This window comes from Mobula birostris, chromosome 1, assembly GCF_030028105.1.
Source record: "Mobula birostris isolate sMobBir1 chromosome 1, sMobBir1.hap1, whole genome shotgun sequence".
Lineage (NCBI taxonomy): Eukaryota > Metazoa > Chordata > Chondrichthyes > Myliobatiformes > Myliobatidae > Mobula > Mobula birostris.
This window is the reverse complement of record NC_092370.1, coordinates 121,681,959-121,695,436: the sequence shown is the minus strand read 5'-3', so window position 1 is coordinate 121,695,436 and position 13,478 is coordinate 121,681,959. Positions and strand designations below refer to the sequence as shown.

The window sequence follows — 13,478 nt, the reverse complement described above, 5'->3', positions numbered from 1 at the left end:
AAATCAGTCTTGGTACCTCAACCTGATCTGGAGACCACTGCTCTTAAAGAAAAGTAATTAAACCTTTTCTCCATTCATATTTAGGTGACTATAATCAATCAGGGCTAATGCACAATATCTGACTTTTACAGCTTCAGCCTAAGTCAGATCACCCAGCTATTTTATGAATATAAGACCAAATGTTGCAAAGCTATTGGAGTTCTGGTCAGCAATACAAACAGAACTGCTGTACAATGTCGCTTATCTCGTATTTAAGGTTTACTTTATTCTCCCAGGATAAATCTCTATTCTCCTGAAGGACAAAGCACTACCTACTGCAGGAGGAAAATCATTACGTAAGACAATGTGTATACACACAATTTCAGAGGTCATTAAACCTCAAGCCTCTTCTGCTGTTCTGTTAGACCATGTCGATCTGGAGCTCTCCACGCATCACAAACTTAAGTTCAGCATAAGTGCTTTGAGTGCATACTAAGCAGACAAAGAGAAGTGATGAGAGAGCCCCAGTTGGAGTTATCTGATCTTATTGATAATTACACCTTTCCTATTATACGTGAGAGCACCAACATCTCATTTTATATCATATATTTCAATTATCTGCCACATACATCTTGTTCACACCCACTGATCTTGGCATTAACTTAAAAGTAGGGACTCATTTTCTGGATGCTTGGGTAGCTAGTCATAAAAGGGGCATCTCCCTTTCTAGAACATGTCCTGTGGTCTTCCTTCTAAGTCGTGGATGCACAGCCAAGTAACATGTCAAACACATGTATACAAACACTTCGATTCAATTAAATATGAAACTGTATCTTCGTAGTCCAAAGTACACATCTCATAGTATGCAATTAAAAATACACCAATATACCATGTTAATACAACGTCTCTTAAAAGAATGCTGACTTTTAAGTACAGAATAGGAGAAGCTGGATGCAGATCTGCTTAAGAGTTTACTAGGTGACTGACTAGGACTAATCAAGATGAAAATTGGCAATGGTGATAAAACTACATAAAAACCATGCAAATGTGGCTTTTTCCTGCCCCGACTTTTAATGCACTTGTTAATAAGCCTGCTTTACCTTATTGAACAAAACATTGATCTTGCTCTGCTAGACAGTAAGATGATCTTCTTTTGGCTTCATCTTCACCTTCCTATTTGCTCTCCTCCTTTTTTCTCTAGACTTATCGTCCTTCCTTACATTTTACAACCTACATATTTTTTCCTAGGAAAACATACAAAATGTTGGAGGAATTCAGCGGGTCAAGCAGTGTCAATGGAAAAGAGTGAACAGTCAGTGTTTCGGCTTCTTCTGAAGGGTCTTGGCCTGAAATGTCAAATGTGTACTCTTTTCCACAGATGCTGCCTGACCTGCTAAGCTCCTCCAGCATTTTGTGTGCTGCTTTGGATTTCCCGCATCTTCAGATTTTCTTGCATTTTTTTCCCTAGGTTCCTTTGTTTAAATTCTTGCTCTCATTCACTTATTGATCAGATAATAGCCTTTGGCAAGGCTTTTGATAAGGTCTACCATGGGAGCCTAGTCAATCGCTTAGCATTCAGGAACGTGGTAGTGAACTTGAATTTGACATTGGCTTTGCACAGGAGCTAGAGAGTGACAGTAGATGGTTGTCTTTCTGCCACAGGGATTGGCTGCCAGGTCTGTTGCTGTATGTCCTCTATATCAATGATCTAGATGATATGGCCAACTGGATCAGCAAATTTGCAGATGATACCAAGATTGGGAGAGCAATGAACAGTAAGGAAGGCTATCAAAGCTTGCAGCTGAACAAATTGGCTGAAAAACTGCACATTGAGCTTAAGGCAGACAAGTGTGAGGTGTAACACTTTGGGTGGAGAAACCAGAGTAGAACTTACACAGTGAGTGGTAAGGCACTGAGGAGTGTGGTAGAGATCGAGAGTACACATCCATAATTCCTTGAAAGTGACATCACAGGTAACATCTTAAAGAGAGCTTCTGGTACATTGGCCTTTATAAATCAGAGTATTGAGTACAAAGAGTTGGGATGTTTAAGTTGAAACTGTTTCAGACAATGGTGAGACCAAATAGGTGTAGTCCACCTACCTACAGGAAATATGATTGGAAAAAGTACAGAGAAGATTTACAAGGATGCTGTCAGGAATTGATGACCTGAGCCCTAGGGAAAGGTTGAATAGGTTCGCATTTTATTTCCTGGAGTGAAGGAGAATTGAGGGGATATTTAACAGAGATATATAAAATTATGAGTATAGATAGGGTTAACGCAAGCTAGCTTTTCTGCTGAGGCTAGGTGCGGGGTAATCTTCTTCACACAGAGGTTGGTGCACATATAGAACAAACTGCCAGAGAAAGTGGTGGGTGTGGGTTCAATTTCAACGTTTAAGGTAAGTTTGGATAAGGACATGGACAGGTTGGGTATGGAGGACTATGGTCCAGATGCAGGGCAATGGGACTAGGCAGAATAACAGTTAACTGCAAACTAGCTGGGCCAAAGGGCCTATTTCTATGTTGTAATGCTCTATGATTCTATTACTCTATAATCTTCTTTATAGTTTATCCCCATGGTTACCCATTTTTACCTTGAGACATCCACCTCCATGACACCCATCCTGCAGATTAAGAAGTTTCTTTTCAAATTCTGATTAAGGATCTCCGACCAGCACCTCTTCCCCCAGATGCAGCCAGGCCTGTTGAAAAATTCTTGCAACTTCTGTTTCTGTTTTAGATTTCCAGTATCTGCAGGTGTTTTTTTAATTTTTGGTAATCTTAAATATTAATTGTATCTCTCTCTCTCTCCAGATGCTGCCTATCCTACTAAGTATTCCAGCAACTTTATTAGCTCTGGTTAAGTTTATCAGGTGACTGACTACACTCCAATGGGTCAGGGTGAAATTAAGGTTACCATAGATGAAAGTGACCACAAAGGTCTCAAAAAAACCCCAAACAAACAATCAACAATTTCACACGAACATTAATTGCTGAAAAGATGTACATTTCTCACCAGAACTGTTGGTCAGCACGGTCTCCTGCTCAGTCAGACCACCAATCACCATAGCAGCCGATGATGTCACTGTAGGTTGCATGGACAGGCTGGTGAGTGGCTGGATGACCACATTGGCAGGCACTGTGCTGTCTGCTGATTGGAGAGTCCCAGCTTGTTGGGGTAGGTTAGGGTCTGCAGGAAGTTGCTGGGTGAGCACGTTGCTCTGCTGTAATGTCTGCTGCAAAATACTCGAATCAATCTGTAGAGAATAATGTAGGAGGGGGTTGAAGTCAAATAATAATCAGATATGGGACAAACAAAAAGTCAGCTTCCTGAATGACATCAATGATGAAAAACTGACAGGCACTTAGTCCATTAACTAATATAGGTATATTATTACTTTATCCTTTAAACAATCTGAAGCTAAAAACTGAAATCTATTTACATGCATAAAAGATGCAAGAAGTGAGTAAATCAAAGAACTGTTGGCGCGTGGCCAAGTGGTTAAGGGGTTCGTCTAGTGATTTGAAGGTTGCCAGTTCGAGCCTTGGCTGAGGCAGTGTGTGTGTCCTTGAGCAAGGCACTTAACCACACATTGCTCTGTGACGACACCAGTGCCAAGCTGTAAGGGTCCTAATGCCCTTCCCCGTGGGCAACATCGGTGTCGTGGAGAGGGGAGACTTGCAGCATGGACAACTGCTGGTCTTCCATACAACCTTGCCCAGGCCTGCGTCCTGGAAACCTTCCAAGGCGCAAATCCATGGTCTCATGAGACTAACGGATGCCTATAAAAAGAAATGACCAAGTTCAAAATGCAGGCCATTTTTTCCACCATGTTTGTGTTGGCTCCTTGAACGACCTCTCTTATTCCTTTTGCTCTTTCCTCTCTAATCAGCAAATATGTTCTATTCAAGCATTTATCCAATTTCTTTTTGTAAACATAATTCACTGGACTGAATATTTCTTATCTTCCCAATTGCTCATTTGTTGAATATCTTAAAACTAGCAACAAATAAGTTGCTGGAGGACTCTGCAGTTCAGGCAGCATCTGTAGATGGAAATGAACAGATGATGTTTCTGGTTGAGATCCTGAAATGTTGAAGGTCCATTTCCTCTACAGATGATGCCAGACCCTCTGAGTTCCTCTAGCATTTGCTTGTTGCTCCAGATACCAGCATCAGCAGTCTCTTGCTTCTTCACCTTAAAATTTGCATCCTCTGTTAGTAAAACTAGTTTCTTTTCACTCACCCTATTAGTTAAGGTTACTATAACAACATTCATAACGCTGTAATCACACACACTAAAATATTAATTTCACAAACACATCCAACTGTTAATGGTGCATTAACAGTTCCAGATAGGTGTGGCTGGTAGGCAATTATAATAACTTATTCATGAAAATTAATTCTCTGCCAGCTAACAGTTCTCTGCCTCAACTGACCCAACCTAGGTATGAGATGATGGTATCGAAAATGCAGTAGTCTTTCTGACGCACCTGGGAGTTTCTCTCATATTTACTGAAATGCTGATGGGCACTTACAGTATAAGGACTGCTAGCATTAACGTGCTCTTTTGTCAATCCTCTAGCTTCTCACTAATTTTATAATATTGTATGCAATCTCTTTTGCTTTTATACTCTGACTCATTCACGGTTGCCTCATCCTCTCTTTGGAATGTTCCTTAATATTCCAAATCACTCCCAGAAACTCCAGCTATTGTTGCTCTACCATCATCCCTGCTAGCATCCGCATCCAATCAACTTTTGCCAGCTCCTCTCTCATACCTGTATAGTTACCTTTACTCCACTGTAATACCTTCACATCCGATTTCAGCTTCTCCCTCCCAAACTGCAGGGTGAATTCTATTACACAGCCTCCTAAAGGCTTGTTATGGAAAATCAGTGCATGGTTTTCCATTTTGGCGTGAAGAACCAGAAATGGTTGCACTTTTGCTCCATTCAAGGGTAAATCATCTTTGACTACACAGCATTGCTGCTTTGCAGCATTACGGGAACAAATTTCTAGACTATAAGTTTTAAATTCTTATCCTTGAAGAAGCTGTATAGAGTGATGGAGAGGTCCAGGAAGGGGATTAGAACATGAGCAAACCAAAGGCAATGTCATTGATGTTGGGACAAAGACACATGGAGGTAGAGAAGTAGTTACAACATGCACAACACGCAGGAGGAACTCAGCAGGTCGAGCAGCATCCGTGGAAACGAACAGTCAATGTTTCGGGCTGAGACTCTTCGTCAGGACTGAAGAGGGAGGGGGCAGGGGCCCTATAAAGAAGGTCGGGGGGAGAGTGGGAAGAAGAAGGCTGGTAGGTTCCAGGTGAAAAACCAGTAAGGGGAAAGATAAAGGGGTGGGGGAGGGGAAGCAGGGAGGGGATAGGCAGGAAAGATGAAGAAGGAAAAGGGGAAAGCACAATGGGTAGTAGGAGGCGGTGGAACCACGAGGGAGGTGATAGGCAGCTGGGGGAGGGGACAGAGTGAAACTGGGATGGGGGAAGGGAGGGGGAGGGAATTACCGGAAGTTGGAGAATTCTATGTTCATACCAAGGGGCTGGAGACTACCTAGACGGTACATGAGGTGTTGCTCCTCCAACCTGAGTTTGGCCTCATCATGGCAGTAGAGGAGGCCATGTATGTACATATCTGAATGGGAATTGTGTTTGTGTTTGGTGTTGAGAAGTAGTTACTACTTCAACTTTAACCAATTTCCCCCGGGATCAATAAAGTATGACTATGACTACTACTACTACTAACTTCGCCTATTTAATGAAAATGAGGTTAGATGCTCACTATTACATGGACTTTGGAGCAATCCATGAAGGTTCACAAATTGATAACGCTACACCTGCATACTTTGAGACCTCTCAACATGCAGTGTTTTTGAAGAATATGAAAAGCAAGATTCCAATGAAACTCCCCGTAGCAGAACCTGCCAAAGCTGGGTAGATGCATTTACATCACTGGCAGCCCTATAATAATATACAGATTTATAAGCTACATCACAGCAACTCTGATGACAAACACTATACCTGTAGTGTGATGTTGTTTATATTGGTAGGATCAAGGCCAGAGATCTGGACATTTTGTCCAACCAGGTTAGCAGAGACAAGCTGCAACTGTATTCCTTCGAGAATGGCAAAGCTTGCATCCGTAAGGGATAATGTTAAATCACCTCCCGCTGCCAGAGAGGAAAAAAAATTAAAGACATATTATTATATGGCTTAGTTTAACGAGTTTATTAAAATCTGATCAGTTGTTTGTTTTTGACATTTACACCCTCATGACCTAGTTCTGATGTTGAACATTAAGCTTACCAATAATTAAAAATATTACTCCTGTTACATCTACAGTGCATTCATTAAAACTGTTTCCATTATTTCAAAGTTGCTGGTGAACGCAGCAGGCCAGGCAGCATCTCTAGGAAGAGGTACAGTCGACGTTTCAAGCCAAGACCCTTCGTCAGGACCCTTCATCAGGCCTGAAACGTCGACTGTACCTCTTCCTAGAGATGCTGCCTGGCCTGCTGCGTTCACCAGCAACTTTGATGTGTGTTGCTTGAATTTCCAGCATCTGAAGAATTCCTGTTGTTTTTGTTTCCACTATTTACCAGCTTTTAAGTTAATTACAATATCTATATCCTCAAGTATTAATGCGATGGATGAAATGGTCAAATGTATTATTTAATTTCACGACTCAACTGCAAACAACTTTCAAATGGTACTATGAAATACATTGAGGAATAAAAATAATTGCTGCTTACTTGACATTGAGGAAGGAAGTGTGGCTTGTCCAACTAACCCCTGCTGCAGAAGGTTCTGATCAAACTGATTGGTCATAACACCATTATTGGCGATGCAAACATTTGCATCAGCAGTTGTCAGCAAGTTAACAGGCTGCAAACTCTCTGTTGTTTGGCGAGTTATAGGCTTCCGGATTTTCTTTGGCAGTGAGGTAGGCTTAAAGTGAGATTGTATGTGGCTCTTCCTGTGCCCTGATGTCCGGAAGCGCACATCACAATGAGGACATTTGAAAGGCTTTGCTCCAGTGTGTAGACGCATGTGAACTTTTAAGCTACCTTTGGTCGAGAAGGGAGAACTGCAAACATGGCATTTGAAGTGTTTCTGACCTAAATTTCAAATACAAAAATAGAATTTTCATAATTACATAAATAATAAAAGGGCAAAACAAATGCAAACATAAAACTTACCACATGTCAGGCCAAGAATATAACTGCAAATAAACAAATGTTTCGTAAAATGTACTGCTAACTTTCTTGTTAGGTTGATAATGCAGTTTTGTCAAATAGTATTCGTAATTTATGAATTCTCTCAAAATGAATTTATTTAAGAAATGGATAGAATTTCTTAGCTAACCCATCTAATTTTGCTCTCTTCTATGCTAATCTTTCAAAGGAATACATTTCAGCAGAGGTTCTAATTAATTACCACTTCCTATGGATATCTTGCTTCAATGACACCTCTATATGGCATGGTTCAAAGCTAACTTCCTAATGGAAACAGAAAATATATTGCTGGAGAAGCTTTTACTCTGACAGTAATTCAGATCTTGGTCACAACGAGCTTCAGAAATTTATTATTATGTTAAGTACCTTGTAGCAGGCTAACATTAAAAAAAATCATTCGCAGCGCAAAGCTTCAGCATTTAAATAGTGTTTTGCAATCAAAATCATTCTTAAATTTATACATCTAACAGCAGGGATTCTAAGGCAACAGCCTAACACATCAATCATTAGATTTTATTGCTGAATTCATAGTAAAGTGCCAGGACTCACTCTAAACAAGATACTCCCAAAATAGATTTGTTAAGGTTTGAAGTAAGTGGAAATGATTTTCTTATTGATCTCATGCACGTACTCTTAAAACCAGTTTAACTACCTTGAGTAAGAAATATGAATGAAGTGCCTGCAGTATATCAGATCCAGTAACTGAAAGAAATGATGGGAGTGATAGAGTGGAAAGGCTATGCAGACAATGAAAAGAAAGGAAAGTGAATGCTTTGATCTTGGGAGCCTGTTATAACCACAAGTTGTGGTGAGGAGCAGAGAATTTAATTTTAAAATATTATTATGGGATTTGCAGTTTAATAGTTCAACTAATGTCAACATGAATCAAAAATAAAATCTGCAATTAATTTCATGGGAACCAGACAATTATTATGGTGGCAGAGTGGTTAAATTTCTGGACTAGTAGACAGAGGTCTGGAGCACAGCTCTGGAGATACAAATCTGAATCCTACCACAACAGAATTTAATTCAAGTGATTAAGTAAATCTGCAAACTGGAAAAAAAAAACCTCAGATCTGCAAATAAAAATGAGATTGTTAGGAAAACATACCAATTTCACTCATGTCATTCAGGGAAGGAAAAAATAAGATTTTATTTTCCTTGTGAGATCAATTAATGTGATTGACAGCACTGTGAAAGGGTATAGCAAATAACTTGGCAAATAAAATAACAACGGATTAATTGTAAATTCACAGGATTTTGACATGTACAACAAAAGGCCATTCAATCCCTCATTCAGCTATACTGTTCAATTGGATCTTCTCCTCAAGGACAATGTGCTTCCTTCCCACTGATGCAGTGACTGATGAGACCAACAGGCAACTTGTCGTCACTTTGATAGATGGGATGGACGGTACCTGATGAACCAGGCAGGTGAGTAGTTTATGAAGGGATGCGCACCTCCTTCTGTTTCACCAGGGTTTCCGTTCTCTCCCATTGGAAGATGGTCTTCAATGTTGAGTGGTCATGGACTCAGGATTCCTATTGCTCTACATACTTCCAAATCCATTAACAAACTTGCCTCACAAAAACAATTAACTGTTGAGGAGCATACTCCCATCAACCCTATCCACCTCAGGTCTATTTTTAACTCTCTGAACTGGACAGGCCCAATAGGAAACAACTTTTATCCATCTTTCAGTCATATTTCAGCCAATAAACTACAAGCTCAAAGATAATTTTAATGGAAATATTTTGATGGCTTAGTCCTGTTGCTATAAAATATCGTTGCAACATATAGTGAAGCAGTGACCAGTTTAGACATTTCGTTTTTCAAAGTCCTCTTCTGCTTTCACTATTAAACTAAATGTTTAGTATTAATCCCAAAAATACAGCTATTAACCAGTCCAGAATTATATTTAACTCTGGATGATTCAATGAGTACTGTTGAAACAACTATTACCCATTTCCAAGCATACAGTACTTTTACTAGTACTCGCATCGTGGCCTACTACGGCAATTCAAATGCATAGGAATGCAAGAAGCTACAGAGAATAGTGGATACATCCAATGCAACACCAGCACATTTCTCGCCACCTCAGTAGTATCTACAGGAGGCGCTGGCTCAAGAAGTCAACATCTATCATCAAAGTACCCAAATATCTAGGTCATCTTCTCACAGGTACCATCAGGCAGGAGGTACAGATGTCTTCAGTCCCACACCGCTGGATCTAAAAACAATAGCTTCCCTTCATTCGTTCATACCTTGAGCCGACCAATACAACTCTAATGACTATCTCAGTTTAGCAACACTAAGAGGAAATGCAGTTAATCTTCATCTACTTTTTCTTTTAAAGTGAGCAACTTTGCTTTCATTTACTCAAGAAACTGACGAACATTACAGGTTATTATTATGAGTATTATTTAAATGGTGAACTATCACAGCATGCTTGTTGCGCTGAGGGACATAGGAGTGCTTGTGCATGATTGCAAAGGGCAGCTTTGCAAGTGCAACAGGTTATCAAGAAAGCAAATGGAGTGTTGGCCTTCATTGCTGCAGGGATAGTAGGTTTTTGCAAATAAAATGAAATGAGGCGTTTCATGTTTAATGAAACCTATAACACATTCTATTGAACTCCAAACCCTTAACAGAAAAGCGTGCTATAAATCCTTACATAACAAAACTTCAAACCTCTTAAAGTGAAACCCCAACTCAATGTCGATGATTGCAAATTATGTACATTTCTTCCAATTACATTACCTTACAGGATTAAATTTAAAAGCAACAACGCTCCAATGGTACAGGATACTGGTGAGGCCACACCTGGAGTACTGTGTGCACTTCTGGTATCCTTACTTGAAAGATTTATTAGCTTTGGAGATGGTGCAGAGGAGATCCACCAGGTTGATTCTGGAGACGAGGGGATTAGCCTAGAGGAGAGATTGAGTTTGCCTGGGACCATACTTGCTGATAGTCATAAGAATAGGAGAGGATCTTATAGCAACATAAAGTTATGAAAGGGATAGATAAGATTGAGGCAGGACATTTGTTTCCACTGGTGAGACAGACTTGAAACAGATGAAACAGCATCAAGATTTCAGACAATAGACTTAGGATAGAGATGAAGAGAAACTGCTTTTCCCAGAGAGTAATAAATTTGTGGACTTCTCTAGCAGTAGGAGATACCTAACTAAATACATTTAAGACACAGATAGAATTTTACATAGCGGGGAATTAAGGATTATGGGGAAAGAACAGATAGGTGGAGCTGAGTCCATATCCAGATCAGCCATGACCTTATGGCAGAGCACATTTGATGGATCAGATGGCTTACTCTTGCTCTCATTTCTCACGTTCTCATGTACAGCTTATGCCTGCTGCATTAATCATGCCAGGTTCTCCCAGATGTTCAATCACAGGCCTGTTCAGTATGTTGCTCAACTACTCTGAGCCCATCTACTAAATTTCAATGCCAAAACCACAATGAAATTAGCAAATAAGCTTATGGTCAACTTTTTTACGTGAAGGTAATCCAAAGTATTGGTTCATAAAATGCTCACTGCTTCCAGTTTCAAGCCACCATGAGGTAAATTTGAAGTTTTCAAACCTCAGCTCCAGGCACTGGCAATAGTGATGGAAAACTGGCTTTATTACAAAATTTTCCATCCACTTAACAGAAAAATGTTTAGTTCAGCAATTTGCACTCAAATGTCTATCAAGCTTACTCCAGAAGCACTGAAAGTAAAAAAAAGTTTTATTCACAAAAAAAAGCATTAATGCACAAAGTGGACCTGCCCAATCTACCATTTCCAAACATTCACATCCTGCTTTTGTGCAATTAGCAAATAGTGTTTGTATATTTACTACTTAAGCAGAATATCACTTTAGAATTAAATCTCAAAACAAAGCTGGACGACACCAAATATCGGTCTCTTATGTGAATTCAATTGGCTGTTGACTCCTGAAATAACAGCAGCAGCTCAATTCCTTTTAGGAACAGATATATAACAATCTCCCCCAATTTAGCACCAACAGATCCATTAGAAACAAGAGTGGTTTGAGTAACAATGGAATGTGTCAAACTAGTAAAGTGGATTCTGAGTCTCAGTAAACTATGCATTTGCTGTACTTGTTCATGTTTCTCTTTAAAAATAAATAAAATCAACGCAATTACGTAAGTAGCTAATGCAATAACACCTTAAATAGGAAAACACGAACTTAAGGAGTAAGTAGTTACGCTTGCAAATGAAAGCTTTCTGTTTAGCTAAGTGTTTTATAGCATCCATCAACCACAAATGTCTTTTTATAACAACTTAATAGAGAAAGCAGTACTAACCTGTGTGAGTTTTTAAATGACAATCCAGTGTAGACTTCACTGTAAAACTCTTCCCACATTCATCGCATTTAAAAGGCTTCTCACCAGTATGAATTCGTATATGCCTAAGCAGGATGAAATAACACATATTACTGTTACTATTTAGATAGATTCAAAATTGCTTCTTTTAAATACAAACTTTCAAAAAATATCCAATTAAATTACCAAAAGTCATTATGTTTCTACATATGAGTTGGCTAGATATTTAACAGATGAGAGACAGTTTGCACACCAGGCTGCAACACTGTCTGATATGGGGGGGCGGGGGGGAAGAGGAGTACTGCACAGGACCAAAAGTAGCTGCAGGGGGTTGTAAATTTAGTTGGCTCCATCTTGGGTACTAGTCTACAAAGTACCCAGGACATCGTCAAGGAGCGGTGTCTCAGAAAGGCGGCGTCCATTAATTAAGGACCTCCAGCACCCAGGGCATGCCCTTTTCTCACTTTTACCATCAGGTAGGAGGTACAGAAGCCTGAAAGTACACACTCAGCCATGCAGGAATAGCGTCTTCTACTCTGCCATCTGCTGCCTAAATGTACATTGAACCCGTGAACACAACCACCCTTTTTTTAAAAATATATATTACTTCTGTTTTTTACACTATTTTTAATCTATTTAAATACATATACTGTAAATGATTTATTTATTTTTCTTCTTCTTCTATATTATGTATCACATTGAGCTGCTGCTGCTAAGTTAACAAATTTCACGACACATGCCAGTAATAATATACCCGATACTAAAACACTTTTTTTTTAGAAAATTCACCTCTTTCAAAGAATTAAAAATACTGAAAGGTTACTTGAAGCTATGATAGAAACACAAAAATAATCTGCTTTTTTCCCCAATACTTTATAGAGGCATTTTGATCCAACGAGTATTAAATAATGAGGGGTATTGGTAGGGTGAACATACATAGTCTTATTCCCAGAGATAGGGAACTTAAAACTAGAGGGCATAGTTTTAAGGTGGGAGGTGAAATACTTAGATACCTGAGGGGCAAATTAGTTGACGCTTGTAAAGAATGAGCCATCAAGAATAAACAGTTGAGGCAGATACATTAACAATCAAGTAAAGAAATACGCAGATAGGAAAGGTTTAGGGGGATAGGCAGGTAAATGTGACTAGCTTGGTGGACACAATGTCAGTAATAGACAAGTTAGGCCAAAGGGCCTGTTCCCATGCTGTATTTATGCTCTATGGCCTCGTCCATATGCTCTATGGCCTCGTCCCAGGTTACCTGCAAAGGCAGCTATAGGACAGAGAAACTACTAACTTTCTTTCAGGGATCAGTACTGCATTATATTCCACCAGCGAAATGGCATAGGGAAGGTGGGTGGATGAGAGGTTAGTAATGAACTGGACAACTCTTTAAGAGAGCTTTTAGGGGGGTAAAGAGGTAAATGCCCTGCTAAAGTAAGATAGACTACAGAATGGCTCTTCCACCAAGTACTGAAATGACTCTCATGCTTGCTCAAAGTTAAAACTTGCAATGTCAGTCATGTGACAGGTAGTAATTGGGCATTCTAATGATAAAAAAAATTGTACCCAAGGTTAATAAGTGCTGGTGTCTGTTATTCTTCAGCACTAGCTAAAGCATAACCCATTTAAAAGACTGCACAAATTTAGCAGTCTTTCAAAATAAGGGTGACTGAAAGATGATAGAAGATCACAGAAGTCAATTTTACTTGCAGGAATATTTCCTTACTATGTTGCGGCTCTTTTTAATTTCCTTAAATTAGAAATGCTCATTATTAAAATTGCTTATTGGGGCAGAAAAATAAAGATAATGTGGTACACGAATAATAATTACAGATCAACTTGCTCATTATGATGACATATGGACAATTGATGCTTAGATATTGAA

At 39.4% G+C, this 13,478-nt stretch overlaps 1 protein-coding gene across 3 annotated transcripts in view; it reads right to left on the bottom strand.

Annotated features, from left to right (window-relative positions):
- LOC140199432 (zinc finger protein 236-like) overlaps nt 1-13,478 on the bottom strand; it is a 154,734-nt gene that overhangs the window by 22,104 nt on the left and 119,152 nt on the right. For all 3 annotated transcript variants that reach the window (XM_072261550.1, XM_072261535.1, XM_072261541.1), the window contains exons 21-24: nt 11,573-11,676; nt 6,753-7,118; nt 6,022-6,170; nt 2,998-3,238 (exon numbers count right to left, since the gene is read on the bottom strand). In XM_072261550.1, the coding sequence (XP_072117651.1) occupies nt 2,998-3,238; nt 6,022-6,170; nt 6,753-7,118; nt 11,573-11,676 (860 nt within the window). The remainder of the gene's footprint in view (nt 1-2,997; nt 3,239-6,021; nt 6,171-6,752; nt 7,119-11,572; nt 11,677-13,478) is intronic.